The sequence below is a fragment of the Physeter macrocephalus genome, chromosome 17, assembly GCF_002837175.3.
Source record: "Physeter macrocephalus isolate SW-GA chromosome 17, ASM283717v5, whole genome shotgun sequence".
Classification (NCBI taxonomy): Eukaryota; Metazoa; Chordata; class Mammalia; order Artiodactyla; family Physeteridae; genus Physeter; species Physeter macrocephalus.
The window spans coordinates 49380254-49404646 of NC_041230.1; the positions used below are offsets into that span (position 1 = coordinate 49380254).

At 51.5% G+C, this 24393-nt stretch overlaps 1 protein-coding gene across 1 annotated transcript in view; it reads right to left on the reverse strand.

Annotated features, from left to right (window-relative positions):
- Positions 1-16624, reverse strand: part of LOC102981548 (polycystic kidney disease protein 1-like 2) — a 46347-nt gene extending 29723 nt beyond the window's left edge. Inside the window, 10 exon segments of the mRNA XM_024124965.2 lie at positions 2430-2560; positions 3253-3380; positions 4422-4542; positions 6165-6351; positions 7888-8029; positions 11034-11230; positions 11921-12066; positions 13812-13988; positions 15121-15262; positions 15982-16624. Of these exon segments, the coding sequence (XP_023980733.1) occupies positions 2430-2560; positions 3253-3380; positions 4422-4542; positions 6165-6351; positions 7888-8029; positions 11034-11230; positions 11921-12066; positions 13812-13988; positions 15121-15262; positions 15982-16059 (1449 nt within the window). The 5' untranslated portion in view covers positions 16060-16624.
- Positions 16625-24393: the final 7769 nt, after the last annotated feature.

Consider the following 24393-nt stretch of genomic DNA (forward strand, 5'->3'; position numbering starts at 1 on the left):
TGGAATCAACTCCCCCTCCGCCTGCCTCTTAAAAGGACCTCTTGATGACCCTGGGCTCACCCAGATAACCCAGGATCATCTCTATATTTCAGGATCTTTAACTTGAATCACATCTACAAAGTGCCCTTTTGCTATGTCAGGTGACATATTCACGGCTCAGGGATGAGGATGTGGCTAGCTTGGGGACATTTATTCAGCCAGTGCTCATCAAGCTGTTCACCCCAGCTTGGGGCTGCATCTGCACAGAAAGTGCACAAGGGTGCATCTTTCTAGTTTGCACAAAGGTGGCATATGAACTAGTGGTGGAGTTGATCAAAGAGTGGAACAAGTCAGATTAAGTTAGGAGCACAGGCCGCAGAGGCACAGGGACCTCTGTTTGATCTTGCCTCTGCCCTATATTAACTCTGGGACCTCTGACCAGTTAACAGACCACTTTGAGCATCAGTTTCTTTTCTTTTTCTTTCTTTTCGCAGAGGCACAGGGACCTCTGTTTGATCTTGCCTCTGCCCTATATTAACTCTGGGACCTCTGACCAGTTAACAGACCACTTTGAGCATCAGTTTCTTTTCTTTTTCTTTCTTTTCTTTCTTTCTTTTTTTTTTTTTTTTTTTTTTTTGGCCTCACTGCGCGACTTATGGGATCTTAGTTCCCCGACCAGGGATCGAACCCAAGCCCTCAGCAGTGAAAACGTGGAGTCCTAACCACTGGACCGCCAGGGAATTCCTGAGCCTCAGTTTCTTGTCTTCAGTAGAATACATAGACTCACGGAGATTATTCAAAATGTTATCATATACAAAATACTGAGTCAAGTGCCAGATACACGATAGCGCTCAACAATTAGTTGCTGCTAGTCCTCTGCTTTTACTCTTACATTAGAATTTCTCACAACCACTCTCCATTTAATCAGCTCTCCAGATTAACTGATGCCCTCCATCCCCTTTTAAAAACAGACTGGTTAATGCCCACCATGCACTTTTTATTTGCTCCTGGTGGCCCTCTACGGTAGTCACAGGAATATGCCACCAGCTCTCCCTTCTAGGAAGGACCTCCTACCCAGTCACAGGGAGTACGGTCAGTAGACAGGCTCCAGCTCTCAGCTCCTTCAGGGTCTGCCCTGAAGAATTTATTACTTATATTTCCTAGGAGCGGAGGACCTGCCGTGCCACGGAGGGCCACAGGGGAAGCCCTGGGTCAGGATGCAGAAGCAGGCAATGGGGAAAGCCTAGTCCACGGCTTTATCGGGGTTTCCACAGGAAAGGCAAGACAGGGCATAGAAGACAGCTTAGGATTGGCCAGCCTGAATAATTTCAGCAGCCTTTGGCTATGGGGCTGGTCTATAGTTGGTACCTGGCCCTGGGATGATTTGGGGCAGAGCTTGAATATTGGCCTGGTGAGTGAGTGAGATAAAGGGGGTGGTTGGGGTATAGACTCAGTACTGGTTGGTGTTCACATGAAAGGTGTGCCCTGGCAGAGCCCTTGCTCTCTCTGAGAACTGGCTGGCCCTGGGAGGGGCAGTCTCTCCCCGCCAGCAAGATTTTTAAGATATCAAAACATCATAACATAACAGAAGATAACAAACAGGATTGCTAGAGCCCTGGTGGCTGCTACTTGCTGCAGAGCCCCCTCTGGGTTGACTGAGCCTTTGTGGAGTCTGGATTGTAGTCTGACTTCTGTCCAATCCTGTTTTCTTTCTTCACTCTCCGCAAGCGTTGATCTCTAGCAAGCATCTTGCCCCACAAACGCCTTCTCAGTGCCGGCTTCCAGGAAACCCAACCTACGACATCTCCTCTCTAGTAATCCTGGCAGACCCTCCTACCTGTCAGGCTGTATGCTCAACAATAGACAGTTGTGTCTGATCCCACACCTGCTAACGTCCATTGTACTTGTGATTGTAAGAGTCTGTTTTGATGATAGCTTTCATAGAGTGATAAGTTGACAAAGTAGGAGTGTAAAAGAACTACGTGCATAAAAACTTAAGTTGAAGGCTTTGAGAAGACTCAGTAAAGATGAGTGGGGAAAAATTGTTATTGAATTAGTCACTGATGAGAAAACTGTAGAAGATTAGAAAACAAGTCATTAAAATCTCAAAAGAATCTGAACTCGTACCGGTGTGCCTACATTTTTTATTCACTTTAAAGAAAATCTAACTATGTTCAGGGGATGATTTATGTAGTGAAGATGATTAAAATTCCAATCAACAGATTTAAAGAAACTTTCAGTTGTACACCTTAAGATTGATAATGACGTACATCTATAGTTTTACGTTAAAATACAATGCTTAAGGGAGGGTAAAGATCACTTTCAATGATTCTCTTCTTTAATCTTTCTTTCTTATTTTTTTTTTCCATAACCGACCAACTTTTGGTCCCAACCAAGTTGAAAAAGAAGACAGAAGCACCTCCTGACTTCTGAGAGCACCCCAAGTCTACCTCGATATTCTCCGACAGATTCTTCACAGGGATGAGCTGTCCACTAGGGCTGGTCAGAGAGAGGCCACCAACAGTTCTGCCGACATCGAAGTGACTTCGGGCTGGGAATGGGTTCTTTGGGAAACTCATCATCTGAAACCAGGAACAAAGAGTGTCAGCCAAGGGCCCTAAAGGCTGGAAGGTGACTAGGTCCCTGTGTGAAGGATGAGGTTTCCTAAGATAGGATGGACAAGTGGCTGTTGCCCTGTGGGGTGACTGGGAGGGCCCCGCCTTTCGCTGCTGCTCTCTGTCCTGGTATGTGTCTTCCCTTCAGGGTTGTGGCTTCAGAAAGCTGGACCTAGAGACCCAATCAGACTTGTTACAGCCGAGCAGTTACTGGGCTATAAACAGTCTGAGCCTTTCTTCCTGCAAAGCCAGCAAGTCTCTAAGAGAAAGAAGTTTGTCTGCTTTCTCTGAGGCTCAAGGAGCAGAGAGTCAGATGTGCCCTAATTTGGGAATGGAAAGAGCCCTGAGTTTACTGTTTCCTAGCTATGGAACAAAGTCTGAAGAACTTAATTTCCAATGACTAATTAAACCAGGGCTGCTGGAGAAATTCCACAACACGGTGGAAGGAGGATGGATTGGGGAGTCAGAGGCCTGGGTCTGATCGCCAGCTCTGCCACTTTGCTTGTGGCCTCAGGCAAGTCACTGAACCTCACCTGTAAAATGGGCATAATAATTCCATAATTGACAGGGTTGTTATCAACATAAATGAGCAAATAGATGTGCAGGTGCTTTGCAAACTCTAAAGGGCTGTTCCCAAGGAGGTTCCTTCCGTTGTTACCCTTAATGTCCACAGGCACCCTACCGTCCTCCATGGAGCCAAGGGAGGGCGCAGCGGGCAGGGTGAAGGTTGCAGAGCTGGCAGCAGCAACATGCACAGGGGAGCCTCGCTAACTCCGGGGCTGTATTCTTTCCACAAGGTGAGAACAGAGGTGCCGGGAGAGAGGGGAGAAGGTCAGAGTCAGAGGAAGATCTGCCCACCTCTTGCTCTACAGGGATCCTGGCTTTAGCGTCAGAGTGGGCGGCTCTTTTGTGATCCCTGTAGATAGTTCTGCATATTTACATCAGTAGGAGCAGCATAAAAGGCAGCCAGTGTCTCCACTCTGGGCTGGCGGCTCCATGCGGACAGGGCTGTGGCCAGCTTTACCTACTGTGGCACCCCAGTGCCTAGAGCAGCGCCTGGCTCATGATGGTGGTCAATACATATTTTGTTGCATGAATAAATGAGCTTGGCTGTAGACATTCCTGCAGACTTATCTCCCCTGCCTCCTTGACCTCTGATGTCATGGGCTCCCATAAAACCATCTTCATGGCCTTTGACCTCACCCCATCTGAGTAGGCTGGGGATCTGCTTTCACATCCTAGTGCTGCTCCGGACGCTGCTTTGGGAAACTGCCCCTGGGATCCAGAGGAGCAGCCCCGGCAGGAGGAGCCGAGGGAGGGTGCTCGGTGCCGGGGGTCGCAGCGGTGCCTGCAGCGTCTTCCAGCCCACGGCTGTCAGGGGGAGGGATGGAAGGGGGAGGGCATCCCCAGGTACTGGAGGAGGGCTCAGTGAGAGGGAGGCAGGAGCTCCACGGAGAAACTCCCCAGGCAGGTGCGTCTGGAATCCCCACAGATCCACGGAGCAGCAGGCTTGCCAGACACACCCTGGGTGAGGTTAGAAGTGGGCTGGTCCCCTTCGTTCCGCCCCCTCACCTGCACAGCCCAGCATGACCCGTCCCTCGGGACACATGCGTGGCTCTGACACTGGCGTGGCACTCACCACCTCCCTTCCGGTGCTGCACAAACACCCAACACGGGGACCTTCTCTTGGTGAAAAGCCCTTTCCACTCTAGGTCCCATCACTTCCCCTACTGCCAGGCAGGTCCCCTGGGCTCTGCCTGTCGCAGGGTCTTGGGATGTGGGTGTGGCATGAGCCAGGTCAGGGGATACCACAGTGTAGCCGGTTACCTGTCCGTGTACACGGAGGTTGAGGGGGCCGCCAGCGGGGCTGGAAGGCCCCCGGGCAGTCCCCCCGGCAGGACGGCGGCCTGCATGTGCCCCACAGCTCCCAGCAGCTGGGGCACTGTGGCTGTCTGGAAAAGGAAGCAGGGGACACTGCTGTGGACCGGTGTCCGTATACCACCTCTGGTTACTGCCACCAGGCTAGTGTGCCCTTTGGCAGAGACTGGGAGAGGGCAGAGGAGCAAGGTGGAGACCATGATGGAAGGCCCTTTACTGGGCACCAGGCGCTGTGGGGAGCCAAGAGCAAGACTTAGAAGATTCCAGGCTCTGCCAGCAGGGGCTTTACCACCCCTGTTTGGCAGACGGGGAGACAGAGGCACAGAGAGAGTGATGACTTGTGGCGGCCACGCACTGATAAGGGGAAGCGCCGGGGTCGCGGCAGGGCTCACCGTGCGCCTGTCTGTGCTGCTCCACTGGGCCCTGACATCTGCCCACAGCCCAGGTCTTATTCGTGGGGAAATGGAAAGTCACAGGCAGAGCCATTGCGCGGGGTCACCCGGGCTCAGACTCCACTCCCCGTGCCACCCAAACCCTTGGGTGAAGATGTGGCCTCGCTGAAGCCAAGGCAGGCGTGCGGAGCAGGGGGGCTGGACGTTTGTGCAGAGTTCCTCTCAGTGCACAGATTGTGCGTGCGTGTGTGTGTTATGTCTGACGGGTGTGTGACTGTACGTGCATGAATGTGAGTGTTTATGTGTGTATTGAGGGGGACTGTGTGTGAATGTAAGTATTTGAGTGTGTGTGTGTGTGTGAGTGTAAGTGGGTATGTGTGACTGTAGGTGTGTGTGTGTCTGAGTGAATGTGGTCTGAGGGTGTGGGAGTACAAGTGTCTGAGCATGAATGAGTGTGCGTATGTGGTTTTGTGTGTGACTGCATCCGTATATGAGAGTCTGTGTGTTTGTGTGACTGTGTGGCCCTGTGTGAAGATATGAGTGTAAATGTGCGTCTCTGTGAGTGTGTGCCGGAGTGTGTGCTTCCCGATGTATGTGAGAGCATAAATGAGTGCGTAGAAGTGTACGTGAATGTGTGAGTGTGTGTGCGTGAATGTGTGTGTGAGTGTTAGTGCTTGTGGGTGTGTGTGAGTGTGTTTGTGTGGCCACGTGTGAGAATGTGTGTGTGAGTCCTTCTGGAATGCAGTGATGGCCCCGCATGGTAGAGGGCTGTGGAGCAGCAGGCAATGGGTTCTGTGGCTGCATCGTGATGGCGTCCTGGGTGCTGCGGCCGTGTGAGGCTGTGCTGCAGCTCTTCTTGTTCTGGGGGCTGCCTCTCTTCTAAAGATGTTCTGTATCCTCGGCTAAGTGAGCCAGGAGTTGGATTCAAACTTGCAAGGGTGAACCTACGATCTCTCCAACGGGTGGCCTCTCCAGGATGAGGCAGAGCTTGTCAACCTACTACAGATGAGGAGATGAAGCTGCAGGAAGTTGTGTCGCTGGCCCAAGTCACAAGGCTTGTGAGTGACAAGGTCAGGGTTCAAACTCAGGCCGCCTCTTTTGAAGGCTGCGCTTGGCCTGCCGTACCACACTGCCTCCCAGAAGCTCTGGTCTCTGGAGCCTTTCTTTCAGCTCCTAGAAAGGACTTTAACCTCAGTGCCTCAGTTTCCTCATCTGCAAGATGTGGAGAAAGATCCACCTAGAAGTGCTGGTGTGAGCTGGGCACGCGGTAAGCGTGACATCTGCGTCTGGACTGGGACACCTACCTGGCTGCCATTGGACCCTGCAGGCTCTTCTGGTCTGTCCCTCAGGGAAGCTTACAGCACGCTGCCCACAGCCTGGAACAGGTCCCTGGTGGCTGCCTGGTGCCTCTGGTCCTCAGGATGGGCCTCGGCACTCACTGCCAACAGGGCCTCACTGGCATGCTGCAGAGCCCTGCTGGCCTCCCGCTGGGCTCACCCCAAGGAGGAGGAAGAACAGCACGCGCCCCTGCCTGGGTTAGGCCAGCCCCTGGACCATTCCAGGGACCGGCGCTGCAGTGGAGCGGAGCAAGGTGGGGGCTCAAGCCAGGGAAAATCTGGCCCGGGCCCGTCAGACGAGCTGCCTGTGTCGCTGACTTGAGGCCAGGTGTTCCTTCCCTGTCACGTGCTAAGTTCCTTCAGGACACTAGCCTCATGCGTCTCTGGATCTTTCCCAGAGTGCCTTGCACAATGCCCAGCACATAGTAGGCATTCAGTAAACATTCACTGACTTGAGATAGCCGGCTGGCTGGCTGGCTGGCTGGCTGGCTGGATGGATGGACATAGCACTTATTCCAATTTTGTAATTATATATGTATTTGTGAAATGGTTTAGTAACTGGCAGGCCCAGTTGTCTAAAAAAAGTGCCATGAAGGCAGAGGCCATGTCTCTGATTTGCTGATGAATTTTCAATGAGTTGCATAGTACCTGGCACATACTAGGCATCTGGGGAGCACTTGTGGAATGAATGAAAAAATTTATGCATGGATGAATGAGTGGAAGGGTGGAGAGACGGATGTATATGTACGTGTATAGACATATGTGCATAGAAGGGATGCATGAGCAAATGGATGTGTAAGTGGGAAGTATGATATTAGGGTGATCAGGGTCCCAGAAATAAAGGTCAGCATAGCAGCCTCCAGGACCAGGGATGTGAGGGGGACAACCTCCTGGCAGAGTGGCTGGGGCAGAGCCTAGACAGCTCTCCCCTTTACTGCTTACGGCTTCTTTATTGACATTTGGCTGCCACAACGTTGGGAACGTGGTGATTCAATTTGAGTTCTCCAAGAAGCAGGCCCTAAGGCAGGAATTTGACCACCAGTCATTTATTTGGAGATGATCCCAGGAAACGCCGGAAGCAGAATGGGGAAGTGAGACAGGGAAGGGTAGGAAGCCAGTCCAGGGGGTGTGATCAAGCCACTTTCCTGGGGCTCAGTCCTACTTGGGAGGTCTCCACCAAGAGGAGCGGGGGAGCCGGGGTATCTGTACCCCAGCCCTTTAGGCACTGAGAACTGCATTGACCCTCTGGCATGTCCGCCCTGCCATGTGGGCAGGCAGAATGGACCCTGGAGGGGAGGTCAGAGAAGGCCCCCCGGAAAAGAAAGGCAAGAGCTGGCAGCTGGACATCACAGTGCCCTCGAGAGGGGGACACGGTCGGGTCAGCAGCAGCATCTGGACGCGCCCTTGACCACCCAATGGTTAGTTAGATTCAGGTGCGCACGGGCCGGCGGGGGAGCGAGGTGTGTGAGCACACAGGCCATCACAAACAGAGGGAGACACAGGGCTGTGAGGGGGGCACCCTCCCGCCCTTGGCATCACCCATGAGGGACCCTTGGGAACAAGAAGGCAGAGGTCTCGGAGGCCCTGTGACCGAGGGACCTGTGACCTGGGCTGGGGGTTGTTGTCAGCCACCCAGCACAGAGGTGCACGTCCTATTGCCTGGCTCAGCGGGTGGGAACTTCTCACCTGGGCCAAGGGCGTGAGCTCCTCACCGTGGTGGGCCACCTCTCTCAGTGCCTCGGCCAGCTGCTGCGCCTTCCGCACGTCCCCCAAGGTGGCGCTGACCGCAGGCAGTGACCCCGCAGGCACAGAAGATACGCTCTCTGACCTTGGCATAGACACAGGAAGGTGGGGAGAGGAAATGTAATTCCAGTGGCTTGATGAAGCTGTTTCAGAAAGATTTGGGGTCTGAGAAAGTGACCAGGCTCATGTGGGGTTTTCCAAAGCCGGTAGACCTCTTCTTGTCTCCTAGTATGGGTGGTGAGCAGAATCATAGCCTCCCAAAGGTAGCTACGTCCTAATCTCTGAAATCTATGGATATGTCACTCACATGGCAAAAGGCACTTCGGCAGAATCGCTTTGGAGATTTGATTGAGTTAAGGATTCTGAAATGGGGAGAGTATCCTGTATTAACCAGTTGGGACCAATGTAATCACAGGGGTCTTTACTGGAGGGAGGTAGGAGGGTCAGAGTCAGAGAAGATGTGATGATGGAGGCAGAGGTGGTGGAGAGGGAGAGGGAGATGGAGATGGGGAAAGAGGGATAGAGGGAGACGGGTCGGGATTTGAAGATGCTGGTGTTGAAAATGGAGCAGGCAATGTGAGCAGCTTCTAGAAGCTGGAAAAGCCAATGGGTGGATTCTCCTCTAGAGCCTCCAGACAGTTCACAGCCCCACCACCGCTTTAGTTTTAGCCCAGTGAGACTCATTTCAAACTTCTGACCTCCAGAAATGTAAGATAATAAATTTGTGTCGTTTTAAGTCATAAAGTTAATGGGTATTTGTTATAGCAGCAGGAGGAAACTAATACAGGATGTCTCAAGCTTTCTCCAAATCTTGAAATCAAGTCTGTAATATCTGGGGAATTCCCTGGCGGTCCAGTGGTTAGGACTCCACACTCTCACTGCCAAGGGTCTGAGTTCAATCCCTGGTCAGGGAACTAAGATCCCATGTGCCACATGGCACGGCCATCTGTAAAATCTGGCATTATTTAAAAACAAATGGTGTCTCAGGGTCTCACTGTGACTTAAATGGCATGAAATTCAGAAATTGGATTACTTTGTTGGCCCAGTATGGATGGGAGGTCTTGTTGCAGACTTGGGTCCCTATGTGCCTTTGGGGCAATGGGGACAAGGATCCCTCGAACCATCCCCCAACTCCAGCCTTAAGCCAGACCTCCTGGGGCTTCCAGGGAACATGCTTTCTAAGCCGCAAAGCCCTAATGAGAGGGGCTGGCTTTGGCTGAGGCAGAGAAAAACCTAAGAAAATAATTTTTACACCCACCACCCCATCGAACTTTCTGCGTTTATAGAAATGTTCTGTCCCTGTTTTGTCCAGTAGCATAGCCACTTGCCAAATGTGACTACATATTAAGCCCTTGAAATGTGGCTAGTACAACTAGAGAACTGAATTTTTAACTTTATTTCATTAAAATTCATTTTAATTTAAATGTACGTGGCCAGACATGGCTCATGGCAACAATCTGGAAGAACACAGATAGAGGTGAGTAATCCCTCTTTTACCCTTCCGTCCTGCTTGCTACTCACAACTCAGTCTTCTAACCGTCTAACCGTCGTTCACAGCAGCTGCAGAGTTTGAGCATGTCTGCCAACAGCTCAGGGTGCAGCCAGGCTTCCGTTCAGGGCGTGGCTTGGATGGAGGAAAGAATAGCCCTGTCTATGAGGGGACTCCTGTCAGAACGTTCTGGAAGGAAAGTCAGGTGATGCATAATCTCATGTTTGCCTCTGCAGCTCTTCCCCATCCTTGGTCGCCATCCTGGAGGCTGCTTTCATGGAGATGTCACTGGCTGCTGAGCCTCTGGCCCATGGATTCGCTCAGCAGGAGACGAGAGGGCAGGAGGAGAGAGAGCTGGAAGCTTTGCTCCCAGCATTCTCCCTGCCGGGGTTGCCTGCCTCATCCTTCAAAGCCACCGCTCATACCAGGGAGCCCCCTCCATGCGTAGCTGCCCCTTGAGGATGCTGGTCACTTCAGGGTGAGCCCCTGGGGTCCTGTGTTTTCTCTCGTTTGTTTCTGAAACCTTGCCCCCAGTTTTCTCAACAGAGCCCTTCTTAAAATCTTCTCCGTTGCCCAGTTAGAGCTTGACATCTGTCTCCTGACAGGACTCTGGTGTTTCATGAGAAGACCTTGCGTCAGGCTGTGCAGTCTGTGTGCTTAGGACCCCAGGGCATCCAAAGGGAAGTTTGCTGTAAGTCGTGCTCGGGGTGAATGAGAGCCAGGTGGGGTGTGCGGGGGGTGGGAGTGGGGGAACTAGGTGAAGGAAGGGGCTGCGGTGAGATGGCTGGAGGTGGGCGGGGGAAGAGCGAACCTGGGTTTGCTCCTGTCTTCACCACCTACTGGAAATGTGGACCCGGGAAAGCTGCTCACATTCTCTGCACCGTGCTGAGGACTTTCAGGCAAACCCTTCAGGAACCAGAGGAGCCTGTCTTCTGTCCTCCGTGCCCAGCAGGTGTGATGCTGTGTGTGGTGCACGCAGGTAGCATGCCTGGGAGCACACACTGGGAGTGGAAGTAATCATACCTTTTGCCAGCGTTGTTTCTAAAGCTAGGTTGTAACACATGGAATGGCCATTTCTGTGGATTAAAACTGGTTGAATGTTGGCAATTTCATATGATTTGGCCCACAGCTACAGTGAATGTGATTCTTAACATTCACCACAACCTTATGAGGAAAATACTATTATTGTCCCTGTTTTCCAGGTGGGGAAACTGAGGCTTAGAGAGATTCAGGCCTGTGACAATAGAAACGTTAAATGACAGAGTTGGGACAACATCAAACCATTAACCATATGACCAAGATGGGGTCACTTTTCTCCTCTGGGCCTCGGTTTCATCCTCTTTAGTAGGAAGAGACTGGAGTGCTACCCTCTAAATTCCCTCCCGCCCTAGAAACCTGTGGCTCCGTGAGGCTGAGCAGAGGAAGCAGGCTTCCTTCATCCTATGTCACTCACTGAAAGGACCAGAAGAGCGAGGTGACATCAACAGCTCGGGAGGCACCAAAGACTTCTCCACGGATCCGTGGACCCCACTGCCCGCCCCGAATGGCTGCATACAGACCCCAGGGCCCCAGCAAAGGGACAAAGGAGTCCATTGGGAGCACCTTCTATCTGGCGTCCACCCTCAGCAGCTGCCCGGAGCCCGGCCCCTGGCACTGCTGGTCCAGCACGGATGACACAGACTTGGCCAGCTGGAAGAGCTGCTCAGGGCCGTGCCCGCCCTGCAGAGTGGCGGTGACATTGTCCCACACTGCGGCCTGAAATGCCTCATCCTCCACACGGGTGCCTCCACGTCCCACCTAATGGGAGACCAGAGACATGCTCAGAGCAGGAGGATCTCAGCCCGTCGGTTTTTGTTCCAGAACCTGGAGCCTGAAGTTCCTGGCCTGCACGTGGTAAAGCAGAGCAGGGCTGGACGGCTTGACACCTGGCATGGGGGCTCTCCCGAGGCTGGAGGGCAGTGGACCCACTTGTGCCAGCAGCCAACGGCCACCAAAAGCAAGTCTCAGGCAGGTCATTACTTCTCCCCTCACTGCCCTCCTCATCGTGCTCTCAGGCCCTTCCACTCTACCACGCTTCTGACCCTTGAAATTCACTTGAGATTTTATCCAGACTCTGCCTCACAGACCTGTTGGCTGATCTTGGTCCTCCTTCCTCTGGACTCTGAAGGCACTTGGCCTAACTCATCTCTGGATCTTTCTGACCCCATCTCCCTCAGGTCCCCCACCCCAAGTCCCCCAGGCCCTTCCCCTATACTGGCCACTAGTCATAAGATCTACAAAGGTAGAGAGACCACATCTGTTTTGTCCACGGCTGTATCCCCAGGACTGGGCACATAGTAGGTGCTCTGTAAATACATGTTGAAGGAATGAATGAATCAACCACTCATCTGGTCATACCCTCGGCTCCCTTCAACCCGGCCACCCTTTTGTTGAGGTTTAGACAAGTCAAGAAGTTGTCTCAGTAGAGAAACAGTGGCTGCCACCCACCTTAACTGCTGCCTGGGTCTGCTGTCTGTCACCCACGTGATTGCAGACAGAAATGACCACGGTCAGCATGAAGTCATTGTTTTCTGTTCCAAGTAGCAGGTAAACTGATGGGAGGGCAGGTTCAGGGCCACAGTGTAGACAGGAACCTGGCAGATGGACATTGGACAATTAGGGGGGCATCTCCAGGCCCCAGGGAGACTGTAAACCCACCAAGGTAGAGCCTGATGACAAGGACACAAAAGCCACAGCTCGTGAAGTCACAGCAGGCACTCGTGGACTCCATACTTCCCGGGAGAAGATGGCCATTTATGCCGAACCACTGTCGTCTCTAAGTAATCACATGCTGCTGTGACTTTGGAATAATTTTACTAAAATCCATGAAAGTTTTCAGAAAAAGAATCCACCATTTACAAGCTTTTTAGAAAAATTCAAGGTGGTAACCCAAATTACAAAAAGAAGGAGAAAGAGGAAGAGGAGGAAAAGAAGATCTTAACAATTGGTTCAGGACGTATCCAAACTCCCTCAAATGTCACTTCCTGTACAAAGGCCTTCCCAGGCTGCTCTATGTAAAACAGCGCCCCTGTCCTGTGTCTTTGTTTACCAGCTATCTCTACCACTAATTATAAATACAGTGAGGTCAGAGACTTCCTCTCTTTTGTTCACTGCCGTATATCTAGGACCTAGAACGGAGCCTGACGTTCAACACGTCTGCTGTAAGAGTGAATGAATGAATGAATATCCTTCATATCCTTAAAGGGGACCCGCCTATCATTGGAATCCCTTCATTGTAGTGTGCGGACAATCACGACGTTCTTGAATTGTAATTGACAATTCATTTTTATATGGTCACACTTCCCTGCCCCTTACTGGAGCAGCTAGCCTGGCGTCTCCATTTAGGGGGACGCAGGTTTGAAATGAAATCTACTTACCTTCCTTGAATTGGTCCCTTCCAGGCTCACACCCAGTCATGGCCCTCTGAACAGCCCTGCATTGCATGTCCATCTGACGGGCACCCCATGAAAACCACACTCCCTTGGGTCTGAGGATGGGGCCCCTCCACCTTCGCCTAGTCAAGGGGTTCAGTTTATGTCCTTGTGGTGTTTAATGCTGGACCCTGGGGAGCACCCCTGCAACACTCCTGGAGCCTAGGTTTGCAGGAAGGTCCCAATCTGACTGGCACATTTTCAGAGCTCTTGTGAGGGTCACAGAATGCCAAAGGCCATTGGGAAGAGACAAGGGCTCAAGTGGGCCCGCCAAGGACCAACCACCCCCAAACCGGAAGAGCAGAGCCAACGTGGGTGCTCGGCCCGCCTCCCCTGCTGCTGTCTGGGCTGTGGGTTGAGGTGACAGGACACCGCTGGGGCACTGCAGTGGGGCGGCATCAGCGTGCTCCATCCTCTCCTGTAAACCTGTGCAAACAGGTCTCGTCGCAGCTCAGCATGCTCTGCGACGTCGCCCATTCCCGGCTGCCTCCCGCAAAGCGGGGTCAGTAACATCGTGGACGGTTCTGTGAACCAGGCCATCCCTGTCCTGAGTAGCTCCAGGGGTCGGGGCTACTCCGAGCGTGCACTGAGGAGTGGTATCCTGGCAGCGGCCCCACGTGGTGACACTTCTGCGTATCCTCCTCCATTTAGCCCGTTCCGCATCCCTCAGGCCACGGTAGAGGTCGTTTTGGCCTCCACAGTTGCGGAGGAGATAGGGAGTTACTGCTTCTCACCTCGCTGAGGTGTGTGCCAGGGTCCGTGTGCCTGGGGGCGGGGCTTCAGGGTCATCCTGCAAACCTCTCTCACACGTGGAACATATTCTTTGCAGCTCCCAGAGAGAGACGGGCACCTCTTCTTGGAGAGGATGAGCCCAGGAGCTGAGGGGAGAGCTAGTCCCGAGCCGGTACCTGACTCCAGGCAGAAGCAGTATTCCAGGGGCCCCAGGGTGGCGGAAGCGTTGCAGAAGATGGCGAAGCTCGTCAGAACAGTGCCCTCCATCGGGGCAGTGGTGCGGGTGGGCACCTCCGGGAGAGGCAGGGAGCTGATCAGGTAGGTGCCCTCCCCGTAGGCACGCCTGGTCACCGCTGGGGAGAGGAGACAGAGGGTGCTTAGGGGGCTGTGTGAGGCGCACAAACTCCGCCATGGTTCACCATCTCCTGGGAGCTTGTTCAACATGCAGGTTCCCAGGCCCCTCTCCAGGGCCTCAGACCGCTCTGTAGATTCTGGGGTGGGGCCCAGAAATCTGCATATCTAACAACTCCCACGCCCACCCCCTCACCCCCTTGATGCAGGGCGTTCCAGGGTCTCACTCTGAGAAACTGGGCAGAGATAGAATCCCAGTCCTGCCATTTACTATCCATGTGACCTTGGCTTTGACCTTTTTAAGAATCAGTTTCTCATCTTAAAATGGGGCTAATAATAATAGCTTCCTCCCAGGGCTTTAGTGAGGAGGGAGTATATCGGGAGACAAGACTTGCTCAAGAGACCGAGTTAGGACGGGCCACAGCCAGAATCTGGAAACACGCAGAACTCACCCATGGGCTCCCATAGCACCATGAAGAGCCCCCAGCTAACCTGCGCCAATAGCCCACACCACCTGTTATAATCACCTGGTTTTTCAAAAGGAGTGCACACCTGGAAGAGCTGGGCATAGAGAATTTTAATCAATTAAAATGAATTCCCTGGCCTGCACTTAATTCAGAAGGTTTGGGGTGAACCCAGGAGTGTGCATTTTAAACTAGTACCCCAGGTTATCCTGGGCAGGTGGTCTGTGGGCCACTTTGAGAAATACTGAATCAAAGGAATGCATCTGAAAAAGAATAATCACCCCGTTATTTATCTTTTTGAGAGTCTACTTTTCCTGCTGCTCTGGGCTTGTTTTAAGTGAGAAGCGCTGAGTCGCCTGGCAGGACGTGCAGGCTGCACACCCCAGGACAATCTGCTTTTACCACTGGTGGTGTGTCATCCACCCTGCCTCGTGCAGTTCAGAGGCGGGTGTTTCTGTTGTGCCGTTTGCATGAGAGGAAATTGAGGCACAGAGAGCTTGAACCCGATGCCTGAAGTCTTCCAGTTAGAAGGTGGTGGTATTCACACCAGAGCCTGTGTATGGCCCCCACCCTGCACTGATGTCCCCTGTTTCAGCGCTCCTGGGTTTGTCTTGCTCACTGTCTGCAGGAGACAGGATCCGTGACAAGAGACTGAAGGAGGCCTTCCCACCTCTGACTCTGATTCCGGTGGCCTGGCTACGGGTCCTCAGGAAGGAACTGTTCAGCAGCAGGGTGGGGGTGTCGCTCTGAAGGAGGATTGAAGAACGAGGCCAGAATCCTGGGAGTCTGCAGGCCGCCGGGAGGGGCTCGGCCTGAAAGAGAGCACAGCCCGGGGCCCCTGAGGCTGCAGCCAGCCTACAGGACTCAGCCGGGCAGTGGCTTCTGTCCCTGGGAGGCCTTTCGGATTTGTCTCCAATGGATGGACAGCAGTATCACCTGCTTTCCTGAGGTCAGCCCAAATAGCCCATCTCCAGCCGTGTTAGGGTGTTTGTCCTTGGCCAGGTTCCCTGGAAGCAGAGCCTGAGACGAGGATTTGTTTGCAGGGCATTTACGAGGGAGGGCTCCCAGGCAAAACCAGGGGGCAGGGAGGGAAGCCGAATGGGGTGGAGAATGAAACAAGGCAAAGAAGTGGTTTCGGGTGGCATCCAGCTTCATTCAGCCTGATCCCATGGGGAACTCTGGAGCACAAGCTGCACCATAGAAATTGTCTCACTCAGAGCCCAGGGGGCTGGGCTGTTAGACCCCACAGTTATTGGCCAGCAGCCGCCCCATCGCAGCTGGGGGATGCCTGCATCAGCCTGGTAAGGATGGGCTGGGGCACCCACAGCATCTGCTGCGATGTTTCCCTATTGTTTCTGCTCCGCTGCATCCGTTCTGTCTTCTGACCAGTGCTCCCCAGCCCCCGACTCCTACTCCTCGGGCTCTGAGTGGAGTTGACCAACCCCCAGCTCAGTCCTGGGCATGTGACTCAGGTCTGGTCAATCAAAGTGGGAAGACATTTCTGTTTTTGAGAGGCTGCCAGTGTCCTCACCTTCTCCAGCGGGGTGTCAACTAAATACCGGCTGAACACGGCTGCTGCAGACTTGTCCCCCACGGTGACCTTGAGCATAACGTCCCTGCTGGCATTCACTGGCCTGCAGTTCTCCTCACAGCTGAAAGGGAGACAGAGAACGGAGCAGGGCTGCTCTCTCAGACGTGGTGGCCGCCCGCCTGGTCTTTTGTCCAGTTCTTCTCAAGTCCTTTGAGAAGGTGGGAAATGGCTTTGTCAAGTGAAAGATGGGATAAAAACAACTTCTGCCCCAAGCAAAACCAGGCCACGAACATGAAGCGATTCGTTCCTGCCTGGATTCCCGTTTCATTCACTGCACAGGAGAACGACACGGAGAGCGCACGAGGCTGAGCGAGGGCCCTAGGCTCCAGTCCTGCCGCTGCCACTTGTGAAGGACTGCTCTGCGCCAGTCGCTTAACCTCTCGGAGCCTCAGTTTCCTCACCTATGAAGTGAGGGGATAAGAGCAGTCAATTTCCGCGATTCTTTCTAGTGCTAATAATGATCAGTGACTCCTGTGATTTTACAGCACACGTGCCTCATCCCATTGCCATTAGCTTAGCCAGTGCTGACCACAACCCTATCAGAATCCCCATATCACAGACGAGCAAACTGAGCTCAGAGACTTGTGTGATTAGTCCCAGTGACACAACTCCTGAGCGGGGGATGGAACATGGGCCCACACGTCTGGACCCGAGTCCTGGGCCTCTGTGTAACGTCATATTCCCTCACATGAGCCAGTGAGAGATCACTGACTCCTGCTGTGTCCAACCCATCCCCAGTCCTTTCAGTATGAGCTTTAAAATAGCTCTCGAATCTCCCCACTTCTGTCTTCACGTCTACCCTAGTGCAAGTGAGCCAGACATGCTCCATTTGCCCCTGCAGCCCACTTGCCATCAACTCTGTGGCTCTGTGCGCCAGGGACTGATCTCCGTAGGCTGCATCACCAAGTCTCCACACCAGCCAATGGGCCCAGCCAGTGGGGAGCATTGAGAGGAGAGAGGTTGGATAGTGATTCACCACTTTCCCTGCTCCTTACCAAATGGACTGCAGTTGGCAGAGGCCGTGTTCCTCTGGCCAAGGCCACAGCTCATGCCAGGGGCACCTCTCCCGCAGCTGCAGCTCCCAAGGGGGTTCCAGTGATGCCCTCCCCTTCTCTTACCCCTGCAGGCCTAAGAGGGACAATGGCTTCCTCCTGTTGTCGTCCTGCATTGTCATCGCTGGTTGATCCCCTTATCCCTGCCCTTGTCTGTAAATAGACCCTTTATCCAGCTCCCCTCCGTTCCCAATTTGAGCGAGCCACCTGCTTCCTTCAGGGACGCAGCTGATAGCCGCGCTACTCTGAACTCTCACCTTGGTTCCTGCAAGTGCCTAAGCAGCCTCCCTCGGCGCCCCCCGACCCCGCCCCAGCCGCTTCTCCACCCTGCTACCAGAGCGTTTGGAAGCAAAATATGATCATGTTCCCAGCCTGCTTAAAAGTCTTGGGTGGCTTTCCAGAACTCTTAGAATAAAGACCGAAATCATGTGTCTGACAGAACTCTCAAGGCCCTGCCGGAGCCAGGCCCTGCCTGCTCTTCCTCCATGCTCCAGCCACACCAGCCTCTTTCACTTCCGTATGCTCCCTCCCTTTACTGTCTGTTCTGTCTCCCGCCCTCCCTTTTCCTGGCCAAGTTAACTACTCTTCTGTCTTCACATCTCTGCTGAGGGCAGCCTTCCCTGACGCCAAGTCGGGGAAGTTGTCATAGAGGCGTGCTCTCTCCTTCCATTCATTTGTGTGAACCACTGCTGATCACCAAGTAACCCCAGTGAGAACTGAGACTGGGTCTGCTTTTACCCACCACTGTACGCCCTGCCCCTTAGTCAGCGTAGCCAGAGCTGTCACTCAGTACGTGTTGGCCAAATGGCAGCCCTGCAGGAGTTTGCTCTTGGGCTCCCACCTGACTCGTGGCCTGAGTTCCAGGGCGGCAGACACATAGAGGCACTGCTCCTCCAGGTCCTCCAGCTCCCGGCCTCTCCAGACTGCCAGGCGCAGGGCAACAGCAGAGTCACGCGTCGGCAGGCAGGACGGTGGCACTACCGGCTCCCTCTGGTCTGTGCGGAGCAGCTGCCTCTCAACACAGTCAGTCCACTGAGCCCAGCAGTGCCCTGAGAGAGAGAGGTGGGCCAACACTGTGATCCATCCAGGAACCTTGGACTTGACACATGTGGCTACCTTCTGGTTTGGGGTTTTTAGAAGAAATGGGTCATGGATAAGAAAATTGGTTCCAAATAGAGATTTTTTTTTTTTTTTTTAGTTTTACTTTCAGGTTGAAGGAATGGTGCCATGGAAGAATGTTTCTGGGAAACTGACCCCCGCTTCACCCAGACTCTGAGCAAACCTGCAGGATATGTTGGCTTGTTTTGCATCAGTGACTTGCACTGGTGAGCAGGCCAGCACAGAGCAGGAGAGGCGCCCAGAGGATATACAGCCCCACCTGGGAGAAGGCACCTTCTTGTCCCTGGTGTAAGTGATTGTCCACAGCTGTTTGTCTCTGTGCGGTACATTGGGGACCTGGGAGGCTGTATCTCTGTCTGGGAGGCTGCATGTCATCTCCTGCTTTGTACCAACTCAGTAAGTCTCTGTGTCCTTTGCCCTTCAACTCTGTTGATTAATGTGTGTATCCACTACCCCAACTACCCCTGATGTGTAGTCATTCACAGGATATGCCTGGGGTCAGGTCATCAGCTCAGTCACCTAAAGCCTATATTTTGTATCCTCTATTAATTCAGATAACAAGAACTAACATGCTGAAGGATATCCTGAGCACTTACCAATTAATATCAAAAGACTTCAAATGTTACATGACTTTTGACCCACTTATTCCATTTCTGGGAACTTGTTTATGAAAGTAACCACAGCCACAAATAAAGATTGAACTGTAAGAATGTTCATTACAGCGTTGTTTATAAGGGCAAATAATTAGAAACAACCTCAATGTCCAAAAAGAGGGTACTGGTAAATAAATGATCATACAGCAACTTGACAGTCTATTATGCAGTTATTATGAAAATCAAGATGGAGAAGAAGATACCAAGACATGAAAATATGTGGGATATATTGTTCAATGAAAAAAAAGGGTAACAAAAGCAATATGTACAGTATGAATGGCATTCACTTTATTTCTAGAAGAGTGTGTGCATAGCTAGGATATATCCCTATAAAAAGGAGAACAACCATTTCTTAAACATAAGTGCTAGTGCTACCATCTTGGTTTGTCAGAAAAGGCCTCATCACTTCTTCCTTCTAAACTGTCTTCTCAGTGGCATACCAAGAGCGTGGAGGTTAAAAGAGGGGTTCAGTCCAAGAGGGGAGGAGTATTTTACCAATAATGTTGTTTGTGGTGATAATAAAAAAGCAGGCTGGGTTTTAGGGTTTAACTATTGTTCCTAAATTCTCTACAGATAGTGCCTCTCCTGGTTGCCTGCCTTCAGGGCCACCCCCATCGTGGTTTGCCACTGCTTCCCCCCACCTCCCATTTCCATGGAATTCACAATCTCTGGCACATACAAGGCACAGAAGATATCAAGCACGAGTAATCCTGGTGTGGAGGTTAAGAAAAAGAGCAGCAAAAACTGACCGCTGTCCGTCACTCCGTGGTGTGATGGGACGGTTCAGAGTTCTAAGGTCACCTACCACATGCCCACTTGAAGCGAAAGTCCTTGTTACTGTCTGACCAGCCCAGAGTCACTGTTGTGAAAGGATCCAAGTACTGACCAGGTTCCACGCACAGCTCCACATCCCCTCTATCTCTTCGCAGCAAAAGCAGCTGGCTGGTGAGACGCCCTCCACAGTTGGCACCCCACCTTGCACCCCAGAGCAGTCTGTGCCAGGGGTGGCCACAGTGTGAGGCATGGAGTGGAGGCAGACCTGTCTGATCCACCAAGCCTGCAGGGGATGGATCACTGGGTAAGTGACTAGGCTGAGTGCGGGCTGGGTGCCAAGGGTTCATCACGCGTTCAGCTGCATTAACAGAGCCTGCTCTGGGCCAGGCCCTGTGCTTGAGGCCTGGAGATACAGGAATAGAGACCCAGCCCCCGCCCTTATATCTAGTCGGACAGACAAAGAAACCAACAATTAAAATGCAGAGTGCTAACTGCTGCGGTAGAGAGGGCTCAGGGGATCGTGATAATAGATGAGGGAGGAAGTAGGTTAAGAACGTCTGTTCCCCCTAAGGGTTTGACAGTGTCTGACTCCTGGGGCTGCTGTGGATCAGATGAGAAAAACGAGTGGATGCGCTTCCTCTTGTGTCTGGAGCAGAGGACAGTGCCGAGCTAGTACCTCTACGCGGCAGACAGCTGGTGTCAGGGCAAGCTTCCCAGAGGGCAGGAGCCCAGGGCTATCGAGACGGGGAAGGAGGAGGAGTGAGGGCGAGCTGGGGCAACAATGGGTAGCACCTGGATTCAAGGAAAGGGGTTGGCAGGCATGTGGTGTGTTCCAGGATCGGTTCTGGTTAGACCTGTTAAACAGCTCAGGCCCAGAGGGCTTGTCCTGGGAACCACAGGAGGCTGTGGCAGAACTCAGTCCCCAGGGGTCTCTATGGTTTGAGAATAAAACTCAGCCCCCTTGCCTTGGCACCTGAGACCCCATGTGATTTGGCCTCTGTCCATCTCTATAATCTCCTACATCCTCCCCCCTCCAACAACAGGCCTCAGGGCCTTCTCATCTACATACCTAGACAGCTCTTGTTCTGCTTTCCAGGATGGCTGACTGTCCTCTCTTCAGGTCCCCACTTAAATGTTACCTCTCAAGAGCCCGTGTCTGATCACCTTGGCTAGTCCACCCTCTGTTAGGTGCTGTCACTGCACTGTATTGGTTCTAGTTAGACGCATCACAGTTCTTAACTGTATGCTAATTTGTTAGTTAGTCTCACCCACTAAGCTTCATGAAGGTAGGGACCACATCTGTTTATTCACCATTGTTTCCCCAGCCCCTAATACCAATCCTTGAACATTGTAGAGGCACAATAAATCTTGTTATTGAATAAATGCATGCATGAGCAATGTCAACAGCAAGGAGTCAAAGACTTAGTCTTGCTATAAATACTAAAAGACCTGGGCCTTTTTTCTAATATAAGCATTAAAAGCCATGAATTTCCATCCGAGCACTGCCTTAGCTGTATCCCATAAATTTGGATAGGTTGTATTGTCATTATCACTTAAAATATTTTAAAATATCCTTGTGTTTTTTGCCTTTGACCCATTGATCTTTTTTTTTAAGAAGTGTGCTGTTTAATTTCCAAGATGTCTGAGAGATATCTACATATCCTAGATAACTTATTATTGATTTATAACATGATGCTGTTGTGGTTAGAGGGCATGCTTAATTTGATTTCAATCCTTCTGGGTTTCTTTTTAAACAGAAGAAGCCTCAGTGATTGCTAGTCCACTGGCTGTTAGCACCAAAAAGCCCAAATTCAAAACTAAAACAGAGGGCTTTCCCTGGTGGCGCAGTGGTTGAGAGTCCGCCTGCCGATGCAGGGGACGCGGGTTCGTGCCCTGGTCCGGGAAGATCCCACATGCCGCGGAGCGGCTGGGCCCGTGAGCCGTGGCCGCTGAGCCTGCGCGTCTGGAGCCTGCGCTCCACAATGGGAGAGGCCGCAACAGCGAGAGGCCTGCATACGGCAAAAAAAAAAAAAAAAAAAAAAAAAAACTAAAACTAAAACAGAGTACTTAGACATCTTTTTCTTGTGAGATTGTTTAAAAAAAAAATACATTCTTTTCCTGAGCCTTTGTTCCAGGTGGTTCTTGGAGACTGGAAGGAGCAATGAACACAGTGGGGATATGCGTGTCAGACGGTGGTTGTGTTTATAGGTCACCAAATGGCAGAGTCAGAGGGTACACTGAGGATGCCCTGGGAGTATCTGCCTGTCTTTGGAAATTGTTTAGGGACACGCAGAGAATACTCAGGTTGTAGGAAATGGGTCAAAAGCAAAACCGTCATGTTCACCACTGGGCTATAGACACCTCTTTGGCAGGTAAGAAAGAGACAGGCCAATGGCAGGTAGAACAAGATTAAGGTCAGACCTGCAGCTGTTCGCCATTCATGTTTACCTGCCAGTTGAAGGGTGAGGGTGGGGAGCCCTCATCTCATATGCTATTTTCTGTGGTGCAAATGTTCCCAGAAAGGCAGATTTCAGGATACCAAGTTGACCTCACTGAATGCATAGTGGGAAGAGATGGGCACAAGCAGCTCTGGCAGGCTGGTAGGAGCTGGACTCCGCACACCACGGTGTGTTTCTGGATCCATTCATTGGCCTCTTAATGGCTATGCGAACCTCGGCAGGTTAGTTACTCTTTCTGAGTCTTAGGTGCCTCATCCGTAAAGAAGGCTGAAGGCAGCCCTTATTTCTCAAAGCTCCAGGAGGACTGAATGCTGTGTTGTATATATTAGTGCTTTGTCATCTATTCATCTGTAAAGAATATTAGTGTGTCGAGTTAAAAAAATGGAAAAGGTACTCTCAGCTGATATGCTCTGAAGATACTGAAATGTGAGTTTGATTAATGTCTAATTAAAGTGTAGTGATTAAGCTAAGCACTTAGGGTTGGTCATTCCATGTGATTCACTAGGCCCTGGTGACTTGGATGTTTTAAGATCAGGGTATTACTGATCTTTAAAGAATTCCCTCTCAGTGAATTCTTATTCTTACAATGATAAGTTTAAAGGTCTGTAAAATTTTACAAAACAAAGTTAAAATGCCAGACACAGAGATCTTTCTTAACCGTAAGAAGGAAGATGGTCCAATAACCCTGAATGAAGAAATCCAGAGAAATTGTTGCTACCCTGGTCCTGCCATGAATTAGCTGAGTGACTTTTGCAAAGTCAATTAACCTCCCTGGACCTCAAATTCCATACGTGGAAACTCCTAGGAGGACTGTGGACAGTAAGTAGAACGGACATCTCATATTTTCTTCCCCCGTCCAGGCATCCATGCCCCCTTCTTTTGATAATGGCACTTACAGATGATATTTTCCCTGGGGAACCATCCCTCCCCACCCTCAGTCCTTTGGGTGAATCTGATCCTACATCATGTTCCGGGGTGGACGTGTGATCCTGGTCTGCCCTGAGTACCACTTCCCACTGGCCTCAGCAACAGGTCTAGGACGGACCATGAACGAAGCTTAGGCAGGTGAGAGGCAGCCTCAGGACTTGTTCTGAAAATATCAACACAGAGATGCTCTTTCTCCTCTGGGGTTAAGGACTGAAACCTGCGGCCATCTTGCTACTTGGGAGGAGGGGGTCGGACTGAAGCCAACATAGAACCAAGAGATGGAGAGAGGTAGATTTCTGAAGACATTGAGTGACTGGATCCTGCTGTGCCTAAACCCTGGACTTTTATTTTCTGAGTTGATAAAATTTCCTTTGGCTTGAGCCATTTTGAACTGCTTTTCTTTCTCTTGCTACTCAAAAGTCCTGGCAAACACAGTCAAGGTGAATTTTAAGACAGTGACATCTACTATTGGCTGCCTACCAACAGCCAATACCCTGCTCTTCCTCTTGGCTGTCAGAATCCATCTTCTCCCACAGAGCCTAAAAATGCTGGATTCCCAGAATCCCTTACAGCTGGGCACCTGACGCTACTTTGGCCAATGGTATCTAAAGGGAAGATTGCTGGGGACTAGTGGGAAAGATATTTTTCCCTAATAAAAAGAGATGTACAGGGGGAAATGGGTTTCTGCTGCTGCTGGATAATGCTGGGTTGACACGTGATGTCTGGAACTGCGGCAGCCATCTTGATTGCATGAGACACAAGCCTAAGGACCAAGCGAAAGCTCTGAGGATGGCAGAGCAGAATGACAGACTGAGCCTGGGTCCTCGCTGGTGACACTGAGCCACTGAACCAACCCTGGAACTAACTTCTTAGTTATGTAAGATAATAAGACTTGAACTTAAAGCCACTTATGTTGGGCTTTCTATTATTTGAAGCCTAAAGCAGTGTAACTAATACAAATTCGAATGTTTTAGAATTCTGTATCAATGGTTGGATGTTATATTGCTTACATTATTGCCTATTTAGAGTAACCAGAGAATTGTTAATATCTGTAGAACAATATAAGTATTCAAAGCTCTGTTTTGAGGGGCCCCTCACTAGATTCCCGAGGAAGTGCGATGCCCTAAACTCCTGGTCACAAGTTTTATACCCCCTTGCAGAGAATTCTTACCTGTGACAGTGATGCTTCCAATTTTCAAACTCAAGTCTGAGAAGGCGTTCCTCACGAACACAGTGACCAGAAAGGTGCCTGCAAGGCAAAGGGTGGAGAATTATGGGCATTGTAATAAACTGTTTAACTTGCTCTGAGACAGTTCTCCCAGCCTGTGCTTCTCCAGGCCTCTGATGGCAGTATCTGACTCTTTCATC